Source organism: Harpia harpyja, chromosome 15 (genome assembly GCF_026419915.1).
Source record: "Harpia harpyja isolate bHarHar1 chromosome 15, bHarHar1 primary haplotype, whole genome shotgun sequence".
NCBI classification, from domain to species: Eukaryota; Metazoa; Chordata; class Aves; order Accipitriformes; family Accipitridae; genus Harpia; species Harpia harpyja.
This window is the reverse complement of record NC_068954.1, coordinates 30842136-30869335: the sequence shown is the minus strand read 5'-3', so window position 1 is coordinate 30869335 and position 27200 is coordinate 30842136. Positions and strand designations below refer to the sequence as shown.

Below are 27200 nucleotides of genomic sequence, written 5' to 3'. Positions count from 1 at the left end.
TATCGCTCTGTCCATCTGCCTTTTCAGGGCAGGAATTGTTTCTGCTCGTAGCACAGCAGGGGCCTGATCCAGGTCAGGCACTCTCAGCCGAACTGCACAAATACAACAACGCATGTCAAAAGCTACGCTAATAAGACTTCACCTTGTCTCCAACCATCCCCGGAGTGGTTCAACCTGGCTCTGCAACACCAATGGGCAGGGTAAAGGGAGATACCCCAGCTGCCTTCTGCCCAGAGCCACGTCAGCTGCAGGAATCCCCCAGAGCTCGGAGAGATACGGGTGCGAACGCGGCCTTAATGATTAATTAAAGTGCAGGAACAGCCTTGCGGCTCTCGTGCCGCAGAACTCGGTTGTGCTACACCTTACCCCAGTGCCTCCTCCCTGAACACACAGGCACACGCCCAGCTCCTGCAGAGCCAACACCCACTTTATATGGGCCATTTTGGGCTTTTTCCGCCAGGCTGCAGGCACGCACGCATGCACCTTGGCACAGATCGTAGCTTGCGTCTCTTTGTAATTTAATTTACTCAGCAGAGCTCAGCTGGAGTCCTTTACCCAATTTTACAGTTGGGCTGGCTGAGGAACAGAGGTCAAGTGGCTTTGCCTGAGGTTCGCGTGATGAGTGACTCGGATCAGACCCCACTGCTCCTCCATCCTGCATGGCTTCTCGTCAAACAAACTCACTTCCTTCTGCCGGATCCGTTCGGAAACACGCCTGCCTTTCTCAACTGCTCTGTCCTGGGACGAGATCCCATGCAGGACAGAGCGCGCATCTGCCCCAGAAAGACTGGGCTTTAAGAAAGGGCATTTAAGAACTGCACAAGGAAGAAAAAGGAGCAACAGGTAAACCGATAACTGCTGAAGATGAAATAATACTGAATACTCGGTTGTGACCCAACCATCAGAAGAGATGCTCTCAGCTGCAAGCCAGCTCAATCGAGTAGTGCCTGCAAGATGTTGTCTGTTCGTGAAAGACAACAGCTGTGTGCACAAGCACGCTAAGGGTTTTGGGGTCAGTTTTCCTTGGGGCTGAAACACAACGATCTCAAAGATTGACTGCAATCGAAGGTGGCTGGAAGCATGCCTGGCAGCTCTGCCACGAGGAAGTAAGGACGATCCGCAACACGAGGTATGCAGCGGCATCTCAGCAGTGAGAAACCTCAAACGCTGCCCCACATCCAACTCAGCACACAGCGCTAAAATTGAACTTACCCGCAACACTCACAAAGGCTCGGGGTTTTTTTCCTGATGTGCTTCTTTCCCTGTCAGCAGATCGCAAAATATTCAGGAATTTAAGGACTATCAGGATTTCCTAGTTCAGGTTACCCGATCATCTCCAGTCTAGAGGAGCAAATCCTCTCAAAATAGGAAGCCAAAGCGGCTACTGCTACATCTGCCACTCAAACAGGATGGATCTCAGAGATTGAGGTAGGCACGATCCCAGCATTAGAGTGTCCTTCTTCACCCTCACCTACCTACAGACCACAGGTCTAATATAAGCACATTGTCTAGCGAGAGAAGATGAAGGTCAAGAACTCTAGGAAGCCTCACTGGTTAAAAGGACATCTGAAAGGCAGCCCTGACACTGACAGGCAGAAGTTAAACCAGTCCAAGCTTTGCTACTTAAACATCCTGTTTCAGTTGAACAAACCTGCCTTTAAACCAGGTTTTCCTTTGGTAGAAAGCCAGGTGGAGAGGCAATTCAGCAAGAGGATTTAACTATAGGATCTTGCCTTGTGCCGTAGGATTTAAAAATACACTAATTATTCTCTGGGTCATAAAGGGAGTTGGAAAAAAAACAAACCACCAGCCAACACCAAAAATGCGAAGGTACAATTTACACCTCAGCTCACCAGCAACTGCATCACTTTCGGGAAAAAGAAAGTGAATCTCTTTCTGCGGAGCCGAATGGCCCTGGCTGCAGAGTCACCGCTTATGAACTGCGCAGACCTGGCATGCTGCTGGGCAGCTCCTTCACTTGGCATTTGTCGAAGGAGGTTCCCAGTGGCCCCGTTCCAGGCAGGCACTCGCCTCCCTGCTCACGGAACCACGCATCCTGCTTCACCCGCTGCCGGCTCATTGGAGCAACGCTGCGGGACTGGACTTGAGTCTTTAACCTTTCCAAACATGACGCAAGTGTTTTATAGATGATAACATAAGTCAAAGGGCGAGGAATTACTTATATGGAACCAGACACGTTAGCCAAAAGAATGACATTTTCCATACCAGGGAGAGGTTTTTACAGATGTTGTAACTGCATAGAGAGGCAGACAAAAAAACCTTAAAAACAAAAACCCGCTGTATACAGTAAGAACATTGAATCAGTATTGAGTCAGTAGACAAAGCCACTAACAAAGTGAGAAATAATATTCATGAAAACAAACCTGAGTTAGGGCTACAAATCCCTCAGCTACTGACAGGTTAAACCCCCTTACATTGCAGCTTTTCCAAAAGATGGGAGGTGCTGGGAGCTCCACATCCATCTTCGGCTTGGAGACCACAACTCTTAGCATGAAAACACAGGTCAGGGCACACAGACACCTTTAACCCTATCCCTCCAGTTTAGTCTAGTCTCCTCAGATAAGTTTAAAAGTCATCTGTAAACATTTTTGTCAGTCTTTTTAGCACGCGCTGAATTTAAGTACAGGACACCATTCCACTTACTTCAAGAGAGCACTTCCTGGTGGCAAAGTTCAGCACAAGTATGAGCACAAGAAAGTCCACACTGAACAACTAAGATTGCTAAAAGGCTTCAGAATACAGCTCTTTACATCACTACCACTAAACCCTCTTGCCTTTGAGGCCACATACAGTTTTCAGACATAGACAGCTTTTGACACAGATTTGCAAGTCTGCCAAACATCTACTTTAATCTTTCAATGTGATAGCAGCATTTTAGTTACTTGTCAAATGTTACTCACTTCGGGCAAGGAGAACTCTCTGTGCAGTTTGTTATGAATATTTCTTTACCAAAAGCAATCATATTTGTATAACCAAGAAGAACAATCTCTCAGTAATAGATTCAATCAGCCAAAACAGCGAGTGTATCTGATGTTAGGCCTTTCAGAATATCATCTTAAATCACTTATCCAAACCAATAAAGATGTTCATTAAAGAAAGACCCGATTGCACTCATAAGGAACACCATGCACAGTATCAAAAGCTTGGCTTAAAATGGGGGAAGCAGTGCTGCACAGGATGATCTTTGATGTGTACTTGTACCTTCAAAAGGATCCCTCTCTTCCATGTTATATTCAACCATGATTTGAAGATTTCAAATATGAATGTTTGCTTCTAAAAGACACGTGCTACTGCACCCTGAGCTCCCAGCAGTTCTCCTTCCAGCACAGCTAACATTAGTACCTAACTGACAGTATGTTATCTGGTGAGTTCCTCATATTATCTGCATCTAAAATGACTTTATGGTCAGGACAACTGTCTTGTACAGACATGGAGCCACAGTTCATCAAAGACCCTGACAGACACACCGAAGCCCTGAACAGTCTATTAACATCCCACCAGACATGTGGGACAACAGCTCGAACGCAGGCTTTGCAAAGCCGCCCGCAAAGCCGGCTTCTAAAAACTGCAGAGTACGGGACTTTAGACTCCAGTTTATTCTTTATGACACGCTGACCTCCCAGACGCTGCAGAACAGTGCTTGGGCAGTAGGGCATACACAAGCAAGTGATTAACCTGACTGGAAAGCTGAAGTCTTAGTCCAAACGTATAGGTCTTAAGCCTTAATGCCTGGATCTGTCCCTACATTTAACTTACCTACTCTGCAGTTCAGCAAAGGCCTGCTTCATCTTCTTAATGGAAGCATCCATTTCCTCCTTCACCACAACCCGGTACCGAGCCAGTGAAACAGTGCAGCGCTGGAGATCCTTCACTGATTTTTCAATATTAGAACCTACCAAGAGACAGAGTGAACTCAAACAGCCATGTCAATCATATTGCTAAATCCTCCCAGCAGGGACAAATCTAAAGTTGGCTTTCCATCTTATTTTAAAACTATACACTGCTTGGTTTTAAATTTTTCTTCCCCTTCCCCATTACAAAGGCACTAGGTTCAGCAGGGACAGTCTGAGAGATCCTCTTATTGGGGAAAGTCTTCCCAAGGCTTGTAGAATTTCCTTCTATGGGCAGGGATGTCCCTCCACATTTTCAAATACATGAGAGAAATCAAATGCATCTCTGAGTCACTTTTGTGCCAGGGACTGGAGACGAGTGAAATGCAGTCTACACCGTATCACTAGATGATATAAAATGACTGTTTGCCTGGAGAAGGGAATTATCTTGGGAACTAAAATTAAGGCTATTTCCTCCAATCAGGAGATGAAAGGATTGGTTATCGCTGCCGAGGTTAGTCCCCACATCTCAGCTTGCCAGCAGGGTACATCACCTTGCCCACGCTCTCTGGAGCTTGCTGGAGCGCAGTTGCCCCCCTGCCAAGCTACATTAACAACGGCTCGTTACAGCTTTCCCATGCAGCAAGGTGAGCTACCACCACCTCATCTCCCTAAGCTAAGTATAATAACCGTGATCACAATCGGGGTCTCTGAGGTCCCTCCTGTCCCCGCTTGTTATCGTAAGACCTCAGCTGTGGAGAAAGCACACGAAAGAGGAAAATAAAAAAAAATCCAGTAGAAGGAGGCTGTCACTTCTTGTAAGAGGACTGGTCCGAACTTCTGGCCTTTCGACAAATTCTCACAAAAGATGAGAAACAACCTAAAGGCTCTGTGATGGAGCACACAGAAGAATGGGCTAAACGTATGCAGCGAGACTGGCTGCTTCCTCCCCTGCTTCTCTCACACATATGGGTTTGCCGCTCCAGGCACTACATCTAAACTGCTGTCAAGATTCCTGCTGTGCATAGGGAAGAGGAGGAGTAGAGTGCAAGTTACTGGCCAGATAATAAGAAGCATGTTAGCTTGCATTAAAATCAAAGTCCGGTACGCCTCAGCACTGTGTCTGTCACTGACACTGCAGAAGAGGCAGTGAGAACTTGGCCAGCAGCAACCTGCTCTGACATCGGAGAGCACGCAGACCCTCAGGGCCTTACCTAGCTTCTTGTTTGCAGGTGAAACTGGAACATCTTCCAGCCGCGTTACAGACAGGGACGCAGGAGTTGAATTGCTCGCTGTTGATCTGGACAGAGACCTGCTAGTGCTCCTCTGCTCAGGCCGCTGTCTAAGAGATGCAGGGCTCTGGGAAGGATGCATGATGAGCGATTTTGTGTCAAAGTCTGCTATTCCATTCTCTAGTTCAGGCACTGCTGTAGAAAAGCACACTTGTTTAAAGGGGAACGCGAAGAGGACAGCAGAACACTGACCGCCTCTTTACAACAAGCACAAAATCAGAAAATCAGGGTGAGCTGCTCTTTCCTGAAGAGCCATCCAAACAAATCAGTATTCAAAGCTGACCCAAAACAAAGAAGGAACACAAAAAAAGCAGGAGGCAGCTCCTCTGCTTTTTAAACACTCAGTGCCCGTCTCCTGCGCTACTTTATAGAGACTAACCTGTTCTATCAGGCATGTCTGGTGCAGCAGACTCGCAATCCTCCAACTCTCTGGCATCAATTGAAAGTGCATCCAAACCTTCGCTGAGCGAGTCCACAGACTCTGTGTCGTGGGCACAGCCGTTGACATGGAAACCGTTAATTCCACCCTTCTCCGAGTTCGCCGACTGCTCCTCTTCAGTGGACACCAATTTACCGGGGTCTGGGAGGCCAGGGCTCGATTCAGCTTGTGGTTTCGGTTTGGTTTTCTTCTTCTTGTTCTAAGGATTAGGTATCCACACCACAAAGGGGGGAAAAAAAATGTTAAGCTTAATTCCTGAAGGGAAAATTAAGCTTATGATTACTGGCTGAAAGTAGCTGAATTAAATGCTTTTTCAGCCAGCCTGGCTGTTGATCCTATTAACAGTAGGAGGGATTTATTCAACAATGAGGACAGTTATAGTGGCATTAATGAGGCGTGAATACATTATCCTCTCCGAAGGTGTGCCAACAAGAGCAATGGTTATCAGATGAAGGCTGCATAACTGATGGGAAACAGCGGACAGGTTTGTGGCTGCAACCCACGGCACCGGCTGGGTCACTTCTGGGGGTGCTCACTGGCAAGGTGCAGCTTCCAGGGTGCTCTGCTAGACCTTGCTCTGACAAAACTTCCCTCATTTCCCAACACAGGGCTACTCGGTCACATTTTTTTCCCTATCCATTTCATGCTGGTGCTTTTCACGTATTCAAAGGAGTCCTTTTGAATAATTATGATTTTATTCTTGTCCTGGTGGATTTAGACATTATAATATCAAGTAGTGAAACTTTGCAAATCTTTATTTAACCCTTTCACAGAGGTCTGAGCAAAGAACTAGGCAAAACACTCGAGAAAGCTTACGTGACAAAGAAATATATTTCCACAGAGCTCAGCATTAGACGCAACTGTTCAGCTCCAAAGGTTACCGATGAAAAATGGAACAGCATGACTATCTGAACAGTGAATTACAGAGCTCCGTTGAAATAAATGGACCTGATAAAAGATTTACTTCAGTGTGGGGCTGTGTGTGCGGATTAGGGGTCCTATAGAGGGTCAGCAGAATAAAAGCGACTGCAAGAAAGTCTAGAATTTTTTTTTTTCAGATGCTATATTCGACACAATGTGTCTGACAACTAAATTAAATGCAAATGTGGTGAGAGGATGATGTTTACAACTTGCACTGAATTTACCATGTAAATCATTGCCCTGAACAGTGAGGCACCTGATTACCTAGTGATTATCTCCGTGCATCAGTTCTGCTAACATCAATATACACGTTTGCTCCTTGGTTTCTTTTCCCATCTAAATCATGAGGAATGCCTACTGTTCTCCATAGTCTAAATCCTCAAAACAAAAAAATAAATGTCTTAGCAAAGTATATTTTAAAAGTGTTACCTTTTTTTTGCCTGTTACAGTCCATTCTTTCAGTACTTCACTGGCATTGCCTGAAACAAAATGCAGCGATGAGCAGTGGATGAGGCATCCACTCCAGTTCTTTCCTGGTCACGTGGAAGTGCCTCCATACCTGGAGCCAGCTGTAACACTTTCTGCAGCTAAGTTTCAATTCTCTTAGTTGATGTGATAAAAGGATTGGTTTCATTTTTGCTTTGGAAACACACTGCTGAACGGGACTACCCCCTTACACCACAGTGCCAGCTCTTTCCAGGAAAAAAAAAAAAAAAAAAAAAAAATCTTCTCTTTGGCTCTGTCATACTAAAGGTTTAGGTACTTGGAACCCTGCTGGAGCATGTTCTGAACTCAAAGGTTGCATTCGGGTCAGATATCTGCCGGCCTTCTCTCCCCAGAGACACTGACTGTGTCAGGATGACCACCGTCTGAGGAATAGCTGTCATACCTTCTGTGGGCCAGAGGCAAAGCGCAGTTGTCAGTGATGGCCAGCATGGAAATAAGAGCTGCAAAGCGACAGGCACTGTCACTAGCAACAGCCTGTTTTTCCAAGGTCAGAAAATCCATCTAATGCACCATGCCAGCCAGACCCAAGAGCAGATTTGTGAGCCAGGTTTCAAAGTACAAACAGCAACTTTCAAAGCTGAAGACACTCCCATTCTGTACACATGAACAAGAGTTTCTGTAATTGCATATCAAACCTCCTTTATCTAAAGAGCTATCAAATGCTTATCTCTGCCTTGACCCCTAGTTGAACAAACACCAACTAAAACTTGGGAAGAGAATCGTCCGTTAGTTATCTTTGTGGATAAAGCCTGTACTTGGATGGGCTGAGAAGCTACATGAGCTTCTGCTACCTCATGTACTTACTGCACACAGGCCTTTCTGCACAAAGGCTATTGCTTCTTCTGAAGTAAGTCCATAAACACGGTACGTATGAGTTACCAAGCCACAAACCCTGCTAAGAAACCAGTCACAGTTACCTTCCATAAAGGCTTGCACTGTTTTGTCCACACAGTTGTCAAAATGCTGCAGCACAAGGACGATCTCATTGTTGCTCCTGTTGGGGACTATTGCACGCACCGCACTGATCTAGAAGGAAGAAAACAGGGTAACATGTAAACCATTTGCTTTATCCCACACGGAGCCTACAGCAACCCTTCTGCAAGCAGTCTAAAAACCATAACCGATGACTTCCTTATAAAACTTTAATGTGCCAGGACGATTTAGCCTGAATAAAATTTTGCTTTTGACAGAGCTGCAGTTAGCTCCCAGACAGAAACATATTTCATCTCAGAGAGGAGATGAAGATACAGCATTCACAAGCTCTTCCACGGCACGTGGTGAGTTAAAGTCTCAGAAGACACATTTACCTTCTCCTTCATGTTTTCAAAGGTTCCTCCTTGGGCCATCACAGTATTGGACTGCACATCAAAAATAAACCCAGACAGATCTGTGAAGACAAAGGAGAAGGAAGCTCTCTTCTGAACAACAGGCACCGAGAGACATTTAGAAAGATAGGAAGCAAGAGGTCAGCTCTGAGTTGTTACTTTGCCAAGGAGAAAATTGAAATCCAACAAATGTATGGTGTTCACTGGCTAATTCTGTCCTATGGTTAGCAGAGGATTATTAGCTGCCGAGAGTAAAACAGATGATATCCCAGCCTTGTTTAAGGACGAGATTCTGTTCAGCCAGGTAACCCCCGTTGAATCTGGTTTGCCAATGCCCCCCACTGAACTCAAGCTGATTCACTACTCAGCTCTGGGTCAGTTTAAACCAACCAACCATGGATCAAAACCACAAGCCAAAAAACACAAGCCCCAAAAGGGCTGGCACGAAACAGAAGATTGCTGAAGCAGACCAGATTAGCAGCATTTCTCCATTTCCGCATTAATCTTTTCCTGAGCCCAGCAATAAAGAGTTAACAAAAGCACTAGAGCCTTCGAGCAGTGTGGTTAACAATTTCCTCCACCTGGAGATACAAATGGCAAGCAGACTGATAAATGGGTTTGAAGATCCAGCAGCTTGTGTTCCCTGCCAGCTATGATCTCCAAGGTAATGGTTATATGTTCCAAAAGAGACCCATAATTGAGACAGCCATCACCAACAGGTTTGCTCCCTGCCAGCGAGCAAAGGTCACATAAATCTGCAGGCCCTACCGTTTCACCGAGAGATCCTTACGAGTGCCTGGTATCACAAATTCGCACTCGATTTTCCTGCCAGAGGTCTGAGCAGGCTAAATTTCAGGTTTGCTAAAGAAAAGGGATACAGTAAAACACATCTATGAACAGCTATGAGAGAACATACTTCAAACCGGCATTTTAGCCACATTTCATCTCAGGAAGAACACAGGTCCCTGGGCAGGGGCCGATGGCAGGACCCCAGAGGTTTTAAGCACTCCTATTCTGCATCACCAACCCCTCTCCAGAGAGTTCACACGCCGGCACAAAGCCCCAGGCAGATTTCCTAGGAGGGCATTTGCTTGCGTGTGCTTTGATGCCTCGAGCCCTGCACGGAGCCAGGGAAGCACAAGACCACTGGTTCTTCTGCAAAGCTTCTCAGGTGGGTTTCTACAGTTGCTGCTGCCCAGTGGCTTTGGGGACCGCCTGGGGGAAAGGACACTTCCAGCAGGCCAGGGTGCTCTGCGGGGACGCTTGCTTGGTCACTGCCCTTTCTGCTTTATCTCAGCTGATATTCCAAGCTGCTGATTCATGTTCTTTCCCTCACCTCCTCTAAATAACTCGTACGCGATTTTGAGACACACCATTGACTTCCGCGGTTCCCAGACATTGATGTAGCATTTAAACTGAGATGCGTCCAAATACAGTGACAGAATTGTGAACATGATGGAAAGGTCAGCCTCTTATTAAGGCTACAGATGAACGGTTAAATTCTTCCTCGCGCCATCCTTACCCGTTTCAGCCCCATGAGCAAGATTTTCTCAAGTTTTCCAAGCTCACAGAAGTTCGAGTTACCAACTTTCTAGTCCTTAATCTTGTAAATGGCTTTCAGACTCCCATCACTGAGTGCGAATTAGCAATCTTTTTTCAAAATCTTCATTGCAGAGCAGCCACCAAGGACCCAGGTGCCAGGGAAGATGAAGTTCAGCTCCCCCATGCAGCACATTTTCAGCTACTCAATCCCATCCCTTTCCCACATCTCCATTTGTGCTTGGTCTTACAGGGGACTGAGCTTGTTGGCGCTTTGCTCCAAGATGCTTCTCCAGCTTCCAGTCGCTTCACGACAGCCCAAGTCCTCCTGGTGTTAAATTGTTTATCATGCAAAAATTATGCAACAGACACTACACCATATACATTTGATATTGCCCTTGAGCACTCCCAAGCATCATAAAAAGGGCTGCTGGCACTCGGGTCTCTTGTGACAGCGGGTGTCTGCAAGAAGGGACAGAATTTAAAATGCTCATGTCCGTGTGGACCGAAGTCCAGCGGCCACCAGTGACTTCAAGATTTTTGAATTAACAACCTTGTGGGAAAGGAAAGCTCCTTCCCAAAGCCAGGGCTCAGACTATGCATGTCATGTCTGACATGACAAGTCAGTCAGACACTTGGACTGATCTCGGTTGCATTAAAACATACACGATGCAGTGCTACCCTGTTGATTTGATGTGATAAACCCCAGAGATGATGCCAACAGCCTTAATTGCTTCTCTGTTCATAACTGCATCCTCCAGAAAAATGAGGTGGTAAGAAATTGTTCATCCCAAATCATTTACTTTTGTGTTTCAGTGCTATTTATGGGACTAATCAACACAGGATCTCTTAAATAGAAACACCAACGATGCCAGGAAGAATCCGCCCTACCAAACATCAGTTTGCTCCTCCTGTAACTCCGCTAATTAGTCCTTTCTGTATGAACCACGTGCAAGAATTAGAACTACAGACCTAACAAATGCCTGCTCCGCTTCCTGGGACACAAGAAATAAAACAGCTTCATACCCGACACCTCGAGGAAGTCAAAACAGGGGCCACTATTTCCCCCTCAAGCTCCAAGCCAAGCCAAGTCCTGGCTCACTTTTGAGCCACGGCAGGCAGTCATTTCATAAGGAGACACAGAAAAGCACCAGCCTGACAGCTACGCAGACTTTGTCCCAACCAGCGTCACACAGAGAACACTTTAAGAAAGTGTATAGCGCAATCACATTTATGCATTTAGCTCCTCTGAATCCATCCAGCACCTCATCCCCACTGCACCCACATGCCAGCTCACAGAAAGTCTGCACAGTAAAATAGCGTACGAAACTAATTAAAAAAACAATCCCACTCCAAACACTAGGTTCACCCTCCTGCCCCAGCCAGGACACTCACAGGCGGATGGCTTTGGGGAACTGGACAGCATATACACTTAAAATGCTATGCAATTAAGATTCAGTTAAACCGTGAAACATTTATAGACTCTGTGGCTTTTCAGGTCAACGGTAACCACGCTGACTCTCCCAGGGATAGTGCGGGAGACCTCAGCTAATGTGAAATAAAAAGCTCTTAAAGAAATGGCACCTCGCTGCTTGCTCAGAGCATCTCCAATTTGCTCTAATTACAAGCATCTTCAGCAGTCCCTGCGTTGTGAGAATCGGGAGACGTCTGTGCCCAGGACTGCAGAGGTGACTGGACAGGAATTAATGCACCTTCCCAGGACAGAGTAAAGAAGCCAAAATGTCATTATGCTATCACTCTATGCTTGCAGTCATACCATCACACCAAAGTACCCACAAATATTGGGGCGGGGGGGGAGGAAATAAAAATCAGGATTTCCAAAAAAAGTGCTACATAAGAGATTACATCTGTGGGAGCTTTCTGTGATTTCACGGCTCCCAGAGCAACAGGCATTGCACTTGAAGCAAACAGACCACCACAGGCTGCATTTCACATCTCTCACGTGTCGTGCTTTTCCTTACAAATTACATCAACACATACTGCTATTTTTTCCTTGTAAGAACAGTTCTTGCTAACAGGCAACAGAGGTACCAATGCTAAGCGCTCTCCTCACGAATTAGAGAGAAGTGAGGACTAAACTGGGGCTAGAATCAATATTCCTGGGTTTGCTGCTGTTGAGACAACATTTCATTGATACCAGAAAAAAACTACATAGAAACACTAACTTTCTCCATGATCCAAGGGGAAGAACATCACTATCACAGACCACCCTAAACCCTCCCTTCCCCAAAATACATTAAGATATTTGAGCGAGTCTGTTGGGTTACTAAGCTGTACTTGCTCAATCTCTGTCCCTGCTTGCTGCCTGGGAGCATTCAAAGTCGGGGCTTGGTACCTCAATCAGCTGTTGTGGAAACTATTTTAGTGCCCCAAGGACAGCCCTGCGATATTCCTGCAGCGCACAGCCAGCCCATGGAGGTGGCAGCTGCACTTCAGAGTCTTGTCTCAACAAGAAATGCCACTTTCTTGCTTATTTTCTCAAACAGATTTCAAGGGGCCAAGCATGCAACACAGCCTTCTTGGTCCAAACTTGATATGGGAAAGTGATCGGTTCACCAGGGTGTTATTACGAAAAAAAACCTGGCCACGCAGGCAAGAGATGGACTCACAATTTGAAGAATTCATTCTGAGGTGAGCAAATTAAACCTTCCAGACATCCGGTCTCCAGCAGAAGCTGGATGGCTGCTGGATGGCAGCAGAAGAGTTAGCCCTTGGATTAATGCAGGCTACCTTCCCAATATAAGGCCATATTCATTTAAGGGCTTGGAAGAGTGGGGAAAAAAAGAAATTAAATATGAAATAAAAATTAACTTCTTGCAAATCAACTAAAACATGCCTAAAGTTATGCTGCTAAAACTGGGTATTTCTGCCCGACACAAAAAGCAGGCGTTTTTGCCACAAAGGCAGGGACACAGCTCTCCTAAGCACCCGTCCTGCTTCCAGGGGCAGGGGAAGCACTTCGAGTGCAGGTCTAATTGCCCCCACGGTGTCACTGACCTGCTCTAGCCGAGGCAGGCACGCTGCCATTTCCCGGCCACTGTCACAGCTGCAGTTTTAACCTGTGCTCCGCCTTCTGCTTTGGACACACAAGCAGTGAAGCAAGGCAATCAGCTTTCAGTGGAGCTAAGGCAGCGAAGCCAAACAGAGCCATTAAGGTAATTTAAACTGCAGGACACCGTCTTCCCCCTCCCATCTAATTTCCATCGACACATAAAAAAATGAAAAATTAAATTAAACCTGCGCACTTCCAGAGCATCACACTCAGCAGAGTGATGCAGCTGAAGTTCCCATGAATTCCTGACATCACCTGCATCCTTGTACCGTACCCGAGCTCACTCACGAGCCAGGATCCGATTTATCAGGTTACAGAACACATGCTCAATATTCGCCTTTGTGCATTTTCAACATAACTCACAGCAAGTGCTGCCTTGCAGATTAACTCCACAATCTGCCGGTTTGACGATTCTACCAGAAGTCGTCCGGACACAGACCGAGCAAGTAGTTTGCAACCACCCCAATCGGCAAAGCCTGGTTTCTGCAGAGCAGTATCTTCTGCTTGACTGATGCGTTGTTAAACAAAGTATGAGCTTAAAATTAAATTTCTCCCACATTTGGGTTTTTTGGTAAAGGCTCTGGTGTGCAGGCTCCCTGCTGCTTAACACCGCTCCAGCTGAAGCCCTCCCTTCCCAGCGACTGATACCAAAGACCTTTCGCCTTCGCCAAATTCACGTAGGGCAGTTTTCCATCAATTGAAATGGCTCCTTGATGTATCCAGATGAGTAGGAACCCGAGTGCTGTTTTATTCAGGAACCTGGCATGCCTAAAACCGTGGCTGACGTCCGATGGAAACAAGATTTATGTGATTGCTTTGTATCCTGGGGTCACCAGTCATTCCTAAGCCTAGTGGCTGCTTTCACTCAAATCAATTAATCGAGTCAGAAGGGAGGATGAGAGGGAGTGCACATGCTTCGTATTGGGGGAAAAAACAAAGCACTAAGAATCCAAGACCACTTCAGACAGCAGCAAACCAACAAACCTACTAGACTCTAGGGAAGTATTTATTTAGAGATCTGGCATCACTGAGACAACCTTTCCTTGGAATTTCTAAATTCTCTCTTATAGAATATACTAAAGGTGAAATCAGCCACCCAGTATAACCCAGACATGGACCTACATGTGGATGCACGGATTTGGATTTTGAATGGGGATAATTACATGACTGGTTTACAGATTGAACTGTTTTCTCCTCAGCATAGATCTTCTGAGTAAAGAGTTATTTACAGCCAGTAATATTCAGGAGTAGAACATGATTCTGTGCCCAAACTTTGCATATACATTTTCACAAGACTTAAAAATACCCTTCTGAATAGCTCAGATGTTTGCTCTGTTCTGTGGCACTTCTAAGAAGAAGAAACAGGTGGGCTTCTGATTTGGTTTCAAAACTGCTGCATTATTAAAAATAGGTCTGTCTCATTCCCTATCTCTCAACACTTCTCACCAGCCCTTTGTTACAATGCAAAGGGGTTTTGTTTTGCTTTCAGAAAGAAAGGAAGAGAAACTGAAAAGACATTCCTCACCTGGCCAAGGTACACTCCTTTACAGAGGAGTGGAAAATATTCGTTGACTACATTAACATTCTAGAGCAGCAGAAAAGTAGTAATTGAAAATTCAATCACAGTCCAAACAGGACAGGGCACAGCCAGAAGAGTCTGCAGCTTTAACTCTCACCTTCCCTTATGTCCACATTGCAACGCGGACTGGAGACGAGCCTGCTTAACAAAGCAGGGCGTATTTTATATCCCTGGTGGCAGAGCGAATTAAAGCCTACTCTGCATTCCTGCTCGGTGTCAAATATTTATGTCTAAGATCCCTTTACTTTTCTTTAGGAACCCAATACATGCCAGCACTTCCCAGCGGGTTCTCTCTATGACACATTCTGCCGAACCACACCGAGAGCAGCAATTGTGTCGGCTTTCTCGTTTGGCTGGGGATTTGCCAAAGCCCCGAATTCCCTCAGAGTAACAGCTTCCCATGTTTTCCCCCAGTTGTCTCCTACAGATTTCTCTTGCTGTTCCCCTACCTAGGCCCATTAATTCTCTTCTGCTGTTTCAAGGTGTGCTTTTCTCTCCACATGTACTCAGCAGCAACGATTGCTGGGCTCCGTTTCCAGCATCAGAGAGAAGTCAATTTCTTAATGACTTGGACTGAGGCTTCCAAGAGCACAGATACAAATACAGCATTTTAAAAATCACTCAGAACTATCCTATACAATAATTTCCATAACTGTTACTAATTGCTTTGAATCATGTATGGCTCTAGCTGTCAAAGGACGGCTGGGCTCCTCAGGTAGACACTGTTTCTATGCCAAAGCTGCTAGAAAAAAAAAATCTACAGAGAACAAAAGCTCTTCTCTTGAGGTAGAGGACATGAATTGTCAAACCCATTCGCCTTAAATTATTAATTAGTAGTCAGCTCAAATAAAAAGAGAACCATAACCCTCAACCCCCCTTCTCCCCCCACCACACACACTTTGGAATTAATGTTTCACACGCGACAAATAAGATCCCTCCCTGAAATAAGCTGCTTGACACCAGAACAGCTTTGCCACTTAACATGCGATGGCAGAGAAAGGAAAACCAGCCTGTGTATTTGAAGACAAAAGCAAGTGAAAAAGCTTCTCGCAAACTTGTTCGTTCCTGTTCTGTACCTATCTCGAAGGAAAAAGATTTAAATAGGTCTCATTTGAATCGCATCCCCAGGAGACGAGGACCTGAGCTGAGCTATCCCACCTAGACTCGATGGCTTGTTTCTTAACTGGATTCCTGGCAAGCAGTTGCCACAGACAGGACAAGCAAGTCCACAACAGAAGCCTGCCCTGAAACCGCAGCGTCCACGGGGCACTCCGAGAGGGTGGAGAAGGGCTGCCTGGGAACAAGACTAAGTTTTGGTAGAGTTAATCCCATGGGGGACCCAGACAGCACTCAAATTCATCCTGGCAATACCCAGCAAGGGGAGGTCGTGCACCAATTGGGGACCCCAGCAAAATAAAAAAGTTCGGCTCCATAACTCTCCAACTACTAAACAAAATTTTTTTCCCCTGTTGTCTGACTGTGAAAGTGATGCAACATTAACATTATAGAGGAACTTGTGACATCAGAACTGTCCAGCTGGACAACTGAAATGTTACTAAAAATGTCACAAAACCCAACAGGTTATATGATGTCACTAAGATAGCGACAATAAGCTGTCAACCCCTTTCCTAATTGATAACTTTGGAATCAATGGTGCTGTTTATTGGCATTTGATTGTATCACATTCACATGCATCTTACCTTTTGTATTTTGCTTTTTAGACATCTCAGCGTGTTTGCTCTAATGTCCAGCTATACAGGAGGGGGAAAAAAAAAATAGAGTCCTCGCCCTTGAGCGACGTAGCTGGCAGTTGCAATTCACACACCGCCTTGTATCAATGCGGGAAACGGCAGATATCTAGTTTGGGATGGCAAAATCCCAGCTGCGAGGGCAAACGGGGTCTGGAGTTGTCAGAAATCTGCTGACAGGCCAGCAGAGCACTACAGCTCCTTCCTCTGAAAAGCAACTTCTTGTCACGAAGCCTGACTGCAGCAGTTGGTATTGGTCTTTTCAGGTTCTGAAAAAGAAAGAAGAAAAAAAAAAAAAGAAAGGAAATAAGAAAATTGCTACTGTACTAGCCAAGGCATACCCCGAGCCTCCCAGCTTGTCAGAGCCATCTTGCTCATGCTTTTTAAGAGTAAAATTTTTATTTTGTTTAAAGGCGTGGTGAAACAACTAGCCAGAAAAAAAAGCAACATTAAATATAAAGCAACAAGATCCCTACAGGCTTGGTACGGTTTCAACAGGCTTAATTCAAAGCTACTGTAAGACACTGTCACTTAAGCATGCAAGCGGTAGAACCAGGGAGGTTTGGAACCCATCACAAAAAAACCATTTACACAAATGCCAGCATTTACGGACGTAAGAGCCATCAGACAAAGTGGACCGAGAGCATGGTTCCTACGCTCGGTGACAACACTTGTGACAGCATGAACTCTTAGCCCTTTCGCGTGTTAATGCAACCAGCATCCCAGGGAAGGCAAAATTCACTTTGCTGCCAGCACCCAAAAGCATACAAATTTTAAATGCTTTCTCTGCTTATTTCAACAGAGCACGAAACACAAGCCTCCCCCACCGAGGCGGTGCAGGGGCAGCTCCGTGTGGCATTACATACGTGTATTTTCCTTGCGCTCCCAGCACTCCTGATTTAAGGAGCCAGCGAAAGCAGGGGCGGCAGGCACCACATCAAGTACGATGACAGGTTAAACAAAGAACAACAGGATACACAAGGTAAGGAAACAATAGAGACCTCTCTGCCACGGCAAACCCGCCTAACCCCAAGGAAGGATCTGGCCCCCATTACAAAACCTCAAAGCCGTATTCACAATGGAGTAGGGAAAAACACAAAAATTGCCATTTCAATATGTAAAACGCAGGTAACTGAAGATGCAAAATATTTTTGTAAACATCAGGAGACCTTGTACATTTTAGCAAAACCCACACGCTCTTGAAAATGAAATGACAGCATTGAGAAACACGCATCTAATCTGCTCCAGAATTAATTACAAGTTCAACTCCCCTCCACCCTGATGATCAGGATTATTTTTAGGGATATGGTTTACAAGTCTGAGGAATGCAGCAACACTCCTGCAACACAAGAACCGGCGACACTGCCCCAGGGTTCATCGACAGGGTCCTAACAAGCCTATTTTGATTTAAAAATAGACGTTTCCTATCATCAGAATTTTCCTTTACTAGCTACACAGGAGTTCAAAACTTATTTCTAACCAGTGACCCTAGCAATCTAAACCTGAGACAGAGTCAACGCTCGCTGTCTGCGCAAAAAAAGACTGTGCAAAAGAATTTTTTACCTGCAAACAGCGTCCCAAAAGGAGAGGTGGTTACAAACTCCTGCCTCGCTGCCTTCAGCTCTCTGAATTAAATGCCTTCATTCGTTTTGATGCCTCGAGGCACTAAATACCACCTCATAAAAATTGCGGCATTTGAAACTCTGCTCAAAAACACAGAAGCCGGAGAATTTAGCGAAGGATTAAGCTGCCGTATCGGGATGTGAGCGGCCCCCGAGCTCGACGCCTGGAGACTGCCGGCAGGTCGAGCTCTGAGCTCTGCCAGCCGTGCTAGCGTGGCCGATGTGCTTTGGTTTGCACGATTACACCCAAGTTTCACTTCCCTGCCTGACTGCTTTGTGTCCACGACCAGGAAACGCTCTGCAGGCAGCGCAGCCGTCCAGCTGCCGGGAACCTCCGGTACCTCCTGTGATTTTAAGATAACGTTGGGTTGGGGAGAAGGAAAGTGCTCACGCACTGACCTATGATACCAGAGTTAGATGCCTTCGGTATATATTGCTCGGAGTTTTAAAAACAAACAAACAAACAAACAAGAAACAAACAAACAAACCGCAAAACTGCTTTAGAGTCGTCTTTATAATTTCATTTTTTAAATAAAGACGAGCATGCTTTAATCCGGAGGGAGCATGGAAATACACAGGTACTGACGAAAGCCTGTAACATCACGCTTGAGAGCACTTTACGTGAACTCCCTCAAGTTGTCTCAAACTTAATTCGTGAAACAAAGGAACACTTAAAAACTGCCTCTGCATGTACATCCCCAAAAAGAAAATAACTGCAAGAACACTTCATTCAGACAAAGTCGAGAAACAAGCTGTAAAAAAACAAAGTTGCCAGACGAGAAGTTGTCAGGAAATCTCAAAAAGCCTGAAAAACACTACACCTTATCACCCAAGAAATATACTTTACCCACTTCAAAGGAGAAAAATAAACAGTAATTAAGTCTTGGGGGGGAAAACAAACAACATACAGCAGGTTCTGAATTACTCTTTGGCAAGCTAAATTCCAAGCACAAAAGTAATAAAATAATGGACTGGAAACAAAACCCCACTGATATATCTGATGAGTATAAAATGGCAAATCTTTATTCCTTGATGATGCAATTAGTATTTCATCTGATATACCCTGTGGTAAGAATCTAGAGCCAGACAGTCAAAAGCAGCTCCGGCTCGTGTCAGAATCGGGGTTCAGGCTGCTGCATGACCTGCCTTTAACTCCGTGTCTCTCACGGCAGATCAGCTGGAAATTTCAACACGGCTATTAGCTGGGAACCTTAAACAGGTCGGCGGGAGAGGGCTGTAAAACACACAAGCATTTTTAAAACCCAAGCGGAAATTTCAAGACTGGTAAAACAGCAAAAGTTAATGTAAACTCAAATAAACTCATTATAGGGGGCGAGCTCCTTCAGATAAGGGCCATATAAGGCTTATATAGCACACTATGCGTCTATAGAAACAGTAAAGCATCAATACAAAAACGTCAAGAAATCTACCTGCAGGATTTAAATAAAATATTGCAGTTATAACAGAATTGACAGGGGAGCAATATAACCCATAGAAACCCAACTCCCTCCTGTTATGGACGGAGCAACCAAACTCCTCCCAGAGCTGCCAGCGTTCAGCTGACAACATAAAACTTTTCCAAATCACACTGGAAACGCACATTATTGTTAAATGCATAAATATCAGCATATTCCATCTAATTTAGAAAGAAGGAAAACATTTGAAATTTTACAGACAGCAAGTCAAAAAAGAAATGACTTCTAAATCCCCCACCCGTAGTGTTAGCTTGCCATGCTATTCTTACTCCGTCTAGACGGATTATTTCAGTAAACTTTCGGAACTCGATAGCTCCCTATTTGAAGGAAAAGAAGATAAACAGTGAGAAATTCGTCTGGATTTTTTTATTAGTCTATGGAAGATGCTTTTGCTGCGAAATCTGGAGTTCTGAAGAATAAATAAATCTGCTTCTTGGGAGGGTTTTTACCACGGTTGTTTTGGGATCTCGGGCAGGCGGCATGGTGGGCTGTCCCCAGCCGCCACCTCACGCCCGGCTGGAGCATAATTCACACTGTACAGTAGCATCTGGCTAATTGGCTTTTGAGTTAAGTAGTCCCTTACCAAGCTATTTTAATCTTGTTGATCAAGCATGTAAGAGTCGTCTCTGTGAGTACACACAACAGCATTTCGGTAGAATAAATTGTCCTGTTTGTAATTTATAATCATTCTCAAATAAAAATCCATTTTCCAAGACTCCAGCACCTCAGAGGACCTGGGTGTTTACCTACAGCACTGGACCCCCCCTCTGTAACGCACTCAGGCAAGAAGAGAATTAACTCAATTTTACAGTGTGTCCTGAAAAAAAAAAAGCGACAATTACACTAGAAATTCAGGAACTCATTCTACCTGTCATGGAACACAACTTGGAGGAGCAGGTTTAATATGCCCACTGTGCACAGGAACACGCTGACACCCCAAATTTCTATTGCCTTTGCTGGGTGCCACCAGCCCCGACTCACAGCACAAGCACAGCCTGGTTTTTCCCAGACCTCCACTGAATCCCTGGGGAATTTATGCAGCACTGAAATCCTGAGACTTGGAGGTTTTTCGGCAAATACCTGTTAAGTTACAGCAGACCAAAATAAGCCTGTTCATCCCTCATGTTCAACAGATGCCTCAGTCGTTTCTGTTCGAAGAACTACATTTTTTGCCCTGAAACAGACCACGAAACACATCAGGCCAACACTTTAATCAAAGCCAGACAGCTTTATTACCCCGCATCTGAAAAGAAGGAAGCGCACCGTTCAGCGGCAAGCACGGCGCAAGCCCGACTATAACTTGGGTTTGGGTTTTTTTTCCCCTTTTTTTCCCCCCCCCTCTCAAATCGAGACAATCGGGTTTTCAGAAGCTCCCTCCACCAAACAATGGCTCGGTCAGAGCACGCGGGGAAGGAGGAGCGTGGCCTCCTCGCCTCTCCGAGCACAGGTCTGGGAAGGTCTTACGCCAGCTCCCACAGCCAAATCCCTGCCTGCACAAAGCAGCTTCTTTTTCTATCCTGGACAAGTCCTTTCATGGTACTGGATGACGGATCATAAAATTGTACAATACAAAGAACCGTTTTAGGATTTAAAAAAATAGTTTCTTAATACCACTCTTGGGGTTTGGGTTTTTTTTTCTTTTCAGTATTTCCTCAGGAATGAACTGAACATTTAACCTCAGGGATAATTAGCTGTCTATATTCTGTTTAAATCCACACATTTATTGTTCTTTCACCAAATGCATTATGCAGAGCACGACTGGGCATTAGCTATTCTCAAACATCTACCTCTTATAAGCTAATTGTGTATCATTTTGCAGCACAAAGAAGTAAAACTAGTATTTCAGGTGACAAAACACTCCCATATCTATTCTGATGATGTTACAACACCCCAACCGGTGTGCTTACAAATACTTGAACAAGACAAAAGAGCAGACCACCGGGTTTTGTGTTCTTCAAGAGGGGGCTCCAGTGCAGGATTCCTGGTCTGACATTGTTTTCCATACTCCCTTTCCAGATAAACAAGTACTGGGAATTGCTGGTGGGATTTCTGACGCTTTACACAGTGATGAAAGTGGAGCAAACCGGCAGAAGTGAAACACTCTTGAGTTGGACATCAAATTTTGCTTTCCTGAAGCAAAAATCTCTTTGCACTTTGTCTTCTGGTCCTCTCTCCATCCAGTCAAAGCTTTCCGTATCCCTTCCTAACCAGCCGGCCCGGGAGGGAACAGCTGCAATGGAAACTCGCACATGTATGTTTGCCCTGTGTAATTTTGCGTGAATTGCTACTATTTTTAGATCATATTTGCCAGCGTTGTGATCTGGAAGAGTCTCAGTGACTTGCCAAGAATTGTGTCATATTTAAGAGGATGAACACGTGTCTTTCAGATTAAATTTTACTTTTTATCAAAGTATCCAAAAATCAGAAGCTTTTGAAAAGAAGGAAAAAATAATGGCAAATACAGCAGAAGATGACACCTTTCATTGCCCCACTTGAAGTGGTGAAAAAATCCTTCATCTCCCCCAGTTTAAATGGGGTGAATGGGATTACTGCAGTCCTACTAGAAACCTTCCCCTCTCCCTCAGCTTTTTCTTTGGTTATAGCTAATCTCCAGGTCTGATATCCCAAGAGAGAGCTTGAAAATATCATTAAAAATAAGGCCTATATTTGAATTGCCAGATCTATTATATTTAAAAAATGCAGTACCTATATATCCTCTTCAGATTGCAAGTCACCTTTAGAACTCCTTTCTCCTGAATCCAACAAGAATCTTCTGCTTAGGGGTTGCATGGCTCAGAAAAATCATAAAATATTTAAATGCCCCTTGAAGAGTAAGCGCCAATTAAAAAAAACCCTTATGCATTAGACAATTCCTGCAAGAGGAGTTCAGTCTGGCAAACCCGAAACAATGGTAACCTCAGCAGACATCACTATGGCCACATATATGTGATATACAGCAAAATAGCTGCTGAAGCTGCACACAACTTTCATGCAGATCGGGTCTGAGAGTTAAGACGGGCTGCACGGGCTTTGCTGGCCCAGCACGCATGAACTACATTATTAACAGAGTATTGCAATAAAAGAAATAAACACCGAGGCCCCAAGCACCGAGTGCGTAGAGCAACACCGTACGACAGTGGGAGAGCAATACGGACCCGAGTGACACTTCAGCAGGACCCCAGCGGGGACATCCCGTGCTCCCCAACCATTGGAAGGTCTAGCAAGCTGGCGGTACAGAGGGAGAGGAGAAGCTGCAGTGCTGTCAGACCCACGCTTCTTCCCCTCCACCTTTCAGGAGGCAGCGACAATACCGACCGCAGGCACTTCTGGGGAGATTCTGCCTTTACTCCTCAACCTGAGCACAGGCAAGGCCGTGCTCCCACACTTGCCCGGGACAGCTTATAAGGGAAGCCAGAAGCTCGGTGCCAGCTACAGCCAGGAGGACTTAAGGAGCTCTCACACTAAACACAGATGCCCACTTCCCTTTTGGCTCTACCAGACCTCCTTCAGGTCCCAAAACCTCCTGGATTCAGGCCTAGTCTCCATCCGGACTGCATAACGGGGCACCCCCAGCTTGTGTGAGCAAGTCCTGCTTAGAAAGCACGAAGTCCCAGAGCCAAACAGTACGGCAAAACACTCCACACCCTCTACCTGTAACTTTCGAGGCAAATGGCCTCAAGATCTACAATACCTCCAAAGAAAGACATGGCAGCCAGAGCTTTCCAATGGAAGCATCCAGCAGGAAACGCAGCACAAAGTTAGTGAAAAGCAGTCATCATAAAAAGCTCAAAATCATGAAAAGAGCTGCCAGGCTCTGGTGGGACACTGAAGCAGATCCCGCAGGTAGTCGGCACGCACGGAATTTTCTGTCGGACGGAATTTTCTGTCGGTTGTTCCAAGTTTACCTCCCGTCAACTAACAAAGGCTCCACTCAGAAGCTTTTGTTTCTGTTTTGGCATCTCAAGCTCCTCTGATGGCCCGATGATGGCAAGCTGCTTTGCAAGAGAATTGATCTGACCTTCTCCCCTCCACAGAGGATCATTATACCCAGGGAGGACGATTACACCAGGGGAACCATTAAGGCACCCTCAGAAAGAAATCCCACATCCCTCTCAGGATTTTCTCCCCTCTCCAAACCGAACAAAATGCTATTCTTCGCCTGCCTTCCTATGGAACCACGGTGTAGGGCTTGTCTCTGTGGGGAAGGAGGCTTCACAACTTCTCTGCAACAGCTCCCTCTGCGGATACATTAACGCCTCTTTCTGCTCCCTCAGGAAGCTGATCATCGAGCACAAAACAAGAACAGCACCGATGAGCACCCACGGGGGGAAAAAGAGTGGGGACCAGGCACTGGAAGCCACCTTCTAACTTACTGCTGGCTCGCTTTCTCGTGGAGCAAAACCTGAGTGAATAAGGCGGGGGGGCGGGGGGAGTCAAGCTTTAGGTGTGCTAAAGACCACAGCCCTGTGGAGGTATGGGGAAAAATAACATTGCCCTCTTTGCAACACAGCCTGCTTTTCACCACCCTCATTAGTTAATTATTTGTGTTACGGTAAGAACTAAAGGCCACACACAGAGAGCAAGATCTCCAAGCACACCGGGAGAGGATTCCTGCCCCTGGGATTTATGAGCCGGGTCGGTACAGGAGGAGAGGCACGGCAGAGGCAGGGATGGAGGACAGCGGATGGAAGCAATGGGCCAGCTGGGCTGTGTACGTGTACCGGCTGTGGCATAAATAATGTATTAACACTCCGGACCCTCCGCTCCCCCCATGCAGCCAGCCACTAGCTGCACCCCCGCCGTGCCCCCCCACCCCCTTGACCCCATGAAAACCCCACTGCTCCACCCAGTCCAACCCACAAACCCCCTTCTGCAGCCTCCCCTGGGTCCCCCACTGCCCCCCCCCCCCGTGGGCCCACTCCCCGGCCGGCCTGCACTGGCTGCCCCTTCCCCATCGCTGGGGGGGTGTGGGGGGGTGTGGGGGGGGCACTCCTCCCCATACCCCTCTGCTACCCAGGCCTTCTCCCAGCCCCCCCTCACCCCATCACTGCCACCCTCGCCTCCCAAACCACCCTCTCTCGCACAGGGCACCCCCTTCCCCACACAGCACCCACCCTCCCCCATCTCCCCCCCGCAGCCCACCCTCCAGGCTGTTCCCTCCCCCACAGAGCCCCCCCCCGTACCCCTCACAAGGCCCCTCCCGCCCCCCCGCACCCCTCACAAGGCCCCTCCGGCCCTCCCTTCCCCTCACAAGGCCCCTCACCCCCCTCCCTTCCCCACGCAGGGCCCCTCCCGACCCCCCCTACCCCTCACAAGGCCCCTCAGCCCCCCCTTTCCCCACACAAGGCCCCCTCAGCCCCCCCCTACCCCTCACAAGGCCCCTCAGCTCCCCCCCCCGCCTTTCCCCACACGAGGCCCCTCCCGACCCCCCGGCCCGGCCCCCGGCTGCGCCCTCCCCCGCCGACCACCCTTCCCCCCGCCCCCTCCCCTCGCTCCCCCGGTCCCCGCGGCCCACGGACGCCCCGCACTCACCGGCCGTGGACGGTGGGGGCCCGCTCGCCCCTGCCCGCCGCCGCCGTGCCCCCCCCCTCACCTCAGGCCGCCGCGATGCACCGGGGAGGGGGGCGGGGGGCCGCGGCCCGGCAGGAGCCCTCAGGGCCGCGTCAGCCAATCGGGACGCGTTCACCGCTCGGCAGCCAATGGTGGCGCGGGAACGCCGCAGCGCGCCCGCCCTCCTGGAGGACTCCGCCAATGAAAGGGCGGGGAAGGCCCGGTTCGGCCCGCCCTCCTTCTCTTCCAGCCATTCAGGTGCGACGCGGGGGCCGGGCCGAGCGCTTCTGGCCAATGAGAGGGCAGAGCGGAGCGCCTGGGCGCGCGGGGACGCGGCGCGGGGCGAGGAGGGAGGCATCCCGCCAGCCAATGGCGAAGCGGCCCAGCCGACTCGACCGCGAAGGCCCCGCCCCCTCCCGCCTCCGGCGCGCGGGAAGGGCGTGACCACTCTCCGCCGAGAGCCAATTGGATCCGGCAATGCCGAAGCCCCGCCTCCCCGCCCCCCACGATGGGCGGAACGGGGCAGGGCGGTGGGTGCCGAACGTGGACGGAAACTGCCGAGAGCCACCGCCCTGCAGCGGAAACACCCGAGTGCCCTCCGGGAAAAGCCGAAGATGAGGAGCGACGGGGGGGGGGGGGGCGGCTGAGCTCAGGGGTCCGCGGGTTCGCGTCCCCGCTCCGCCCTAACTGCCCCCCCCGCCCCGCTTCACCCCCGGGGGCACCGGGGCTTCCACCCGTGGAAGGGCCGGCGGGTTCTTCATCCAATGGTCCACGCAGATCTTGGTTTGCACAAGCCGATGTGCAACGGTTCGCCCAAGCCCCCATGCAACGGTTCTTCGCCCAAGCCCCCCTCCATTGCTCTGCAGCCATCCCTGGGCAACAGTTTATCAGCGACCCCGCGCACGCCTCGCTCTGCTCTGCGGTCCCTGCCGCCGCGCGCCGCAAGGACCGAGCGAAGGAACGAAGCAGCGGCAGCGAGAGGGAAACCTCCGTGTTTACAACCCCCCCTCCCCGCGGTTCTCGGTCCCCCGGCATGGCGGGGGCTGCCGGTGGTGTCACCCCCGCCGCCGCTCTCCTGGGCCCCGCCAGCTCCTCGTAGGCCTCCTGCAGCTCGATGAAGCGTCTCTCGGCCTCTTCGGCCCTGTGCCGGTTGTGGTCCGGGTGCCAAACCTTTACCAGCTCCCGGTAGCTCCGGTGCACGTCTTCGGCGGAGGAGCCGGCCGGGAGGCCCAGGACCTAGGGACGAGAGGGACGCGCTGGGGTGGGCTGCGGGGACCCTGCTGGGCCCCCCCTGGGGCCATGCGTGGGGCTGCATGTGCCTTCAGCGGCTGGAAGGGACCCCAAAAAGGGTGTTTTCCCCCTCCAGGGCATGGGAGCAGCCAAACCCCGCGGATCCTCCCAGCACAACATCCCACCGCGGCATCCCCCCTCCAGCCCGGGTACCCAGCGCTGCATCCTGCACCTCATACGCCCGCTGCTGCCGCTCGCTCCGGCTGCTCGGTTCGAAGCTGGCGTCCCACGCCGGAGAGCCGCCAGCGAAGCCCAGGACCTCTGCCAGGAGCCAGCTGGCACGGAGGGGCAGGAGCAGAAGCTCGGTGGCGGCACGGAGCAGGGCCGAGAGGGTGCCCAGCACCCCGACGGCGCCGAAGACCCCACGACAGGCGAGCGGGGCGGCGAAGGCCAGGCACGCCAGCCCCAGGTGGTAGAGCCGGGCGGCCAGCCGGGGCCGCGGCATCCCACGGGGCTTGTAGCGCCGGTGCCGCTGAGCAGCGATGCTGGCGGCCAGGCTGGTGGGCAGCACCGCCAGCACCCGGCCCTGGAAGAGGAGGGAGGCGAGGAAGGCTGCGGCCAGGATGCTGGGTGCCTCCGCCGTCTGGTCACCCACCGAAGAGACCAGCTGCACCCCCAGCCCCACAGCCAGCGGCTGCGCCAGCAGCGCCGGTACCCAAGGCAGCCCCAGTGCCGCCACCAGCCCAAAATATATCCCCACCATCACCTGCCCCGCCAGGCGCAGGGGGCTAAGGGCCGGCACGGTCCTGCCGCGGTCCCCGGGCACCCCGGTCCCGTTGGCGGCGGCCACCCAGCCGGGGAGGTGCCAGAAGTCCCAGAGCCATCCTCCGCCGAAGCCGCCCAGCGTCAGCATCCAGAGCAGTGCGTGGCTGTCCCGGCCCAGGTAGATGTGGTGCAGCCCCAGCGGCCCCCCCAGCACCCACAGCCCGTAAGCCACCAGCAGCCGCTTGGCCATCCTCTCCCCGGCTGTGGCAACCGGCTCGGCGGGG

The 27200-nt window shown here is 48.7% G+C and overlaps 3 protein-coding genes across 5 annotated transcripts in view; 1 reads left to right on the top strand and 2 right to left on the bottom strand.

Annotated features, from left to right (window-relative positions):
• Positions 1 to 25050, bottom strand: part of SPATS2 (spermatogenesis associated serine rich 2) — a 31476-nt gene extending 6426 nt beyond the window's left edge. Inside the window, exons 1-9 of one of the 3 annotated variants that reach the window (XM_052810155.1) lie at positions 24904 to 25037; positions 20452 to 20545; positions 16227 to 16543; positions 8318 to 8397; positions 7928 to 8036; positions 6933 to 6982; positions 5523 to 5781; positions 5066 to 5278; positions 3778 to 3913 (exon numbers count right to left, since the gene is read on the bottom strand). In XM_052810155.1, the coding sequence (XP_052666115.1) occupies positions 3778 to 3913; positions 5066 to 5278; positions 5523 to 5781; positions 6933 to 6982; positions 7928 to 8036; positions 8318 to 8397; positions 16227 to 16251 (872 nt within the window). In that variant the 5' untranslated portion in view covers positions 16252 to 16543; positions 20452 to 20545; positions 24904 to 25037. Of the gene's footprint in view, positions 1 to 3777; positions 3914 to 5065; positions 5279 to 5522; positions 5782 to 6932; positions 6983 to 7927; positions 8037 to 8317; positions 8398 to 16226; positions 16544 to 20451; positions 20546 to 24903 lie in introns of all 3 variants that reach the window. The other 2 variants (XM_052810154.1, XM_052810156.1) reach the window with 2 other exon arrangements.
• On the top strand, positions 19852 to 25568 carry LOC128151765 (translation initiation factor IF-2-like). Its single transcript, XM_052809414.1, has 5 exons — positions 19852 to 19911; positions 21388 to 21463; positions 22439 to 22602; positions 23646 to 23707; positions 24656 to 25568. The coding sequence occupies exons 1-5, from the start codon at positions 19852 to 19854 to the stop codon at positions 25566 to 25568; spliced, it is 1275 nt and encodes a 424-aa protein (XP_052665374.1).
• Positions 25569 to 25604: 36 nt separating this feature from the next.
• DNAJC22 (DnaJ heat shock protein family (Hsp40) member C22) lies at positions 25605 to 27200 on the bottom strand. Its single transcript, XM_052809413.1, has 3 exons — positions 26384 to 27200; positions 25909 to 26157; positions 25605 to 25700 (listed from the first exon to the last, which is right to left on the bottom strand). Exons 1-3 carry the CDS (start codon positions 27164 to 27166, stop codon positions 25605 to 25607), a joined length of 1128 nt encoding a protein of 375 aa, XP_052665373.1. The 5' UTR covers positions 27167 to 27200.

What these genes read in the sequence shown, in the direction of transcription:
- DNAJC22 (XM_052809413.1), bottom strand. Translation starts at nt 27,166, where the DNA reads ATGGCCAAGCGGCTGCTGGTGGCTTACGGGCTGTGGGTGCTGGGGGGG. An exon ending in GGCAGCAGCGGGCGTATGAG is followed by an intron (nt 26,158 to 26,383) that starts GTGCAGGATGCA and finishes TCTCGTCCCTAG; the next exon opens with GTCCTGGGCCTCCCGGCCGG. An exon ending in GGGGGGTTGTAAACACGGAG is followed by an intron (nt 25,701 to 25,908) that starts GTTTCCCTCTCG and finishes GTGCAAACCAAG; the next exon opens with ATCTGCGTGGACCATTGGAT.
- LOC128151765 (XM_052809414.1), top strand. Translation starts at nt 19,852, where the DNA reads ATGGTGGGCTGTCCCCAGCCGCCACCTCACGCCCGGCTGGAGCATAAT. An exon ending in AGTGGAGCAAACCGGCAGAA is followed by an intron (nt 21,464 to 22,438) that starts GTGAAACACTCT and finishes CATTATTAACAG; the next exon opens with AGTATTGCAATAAAAGAAAT. An exon ending in GAAGGTCTAGCAAGCTGGCG is followed by an intron (nt 22,603 to 23,645) that starts GTACAGAGGGAG and finishes CTGCTCCCTCAG; the next exon opens with GAAGCTGATCATCGAGCACA.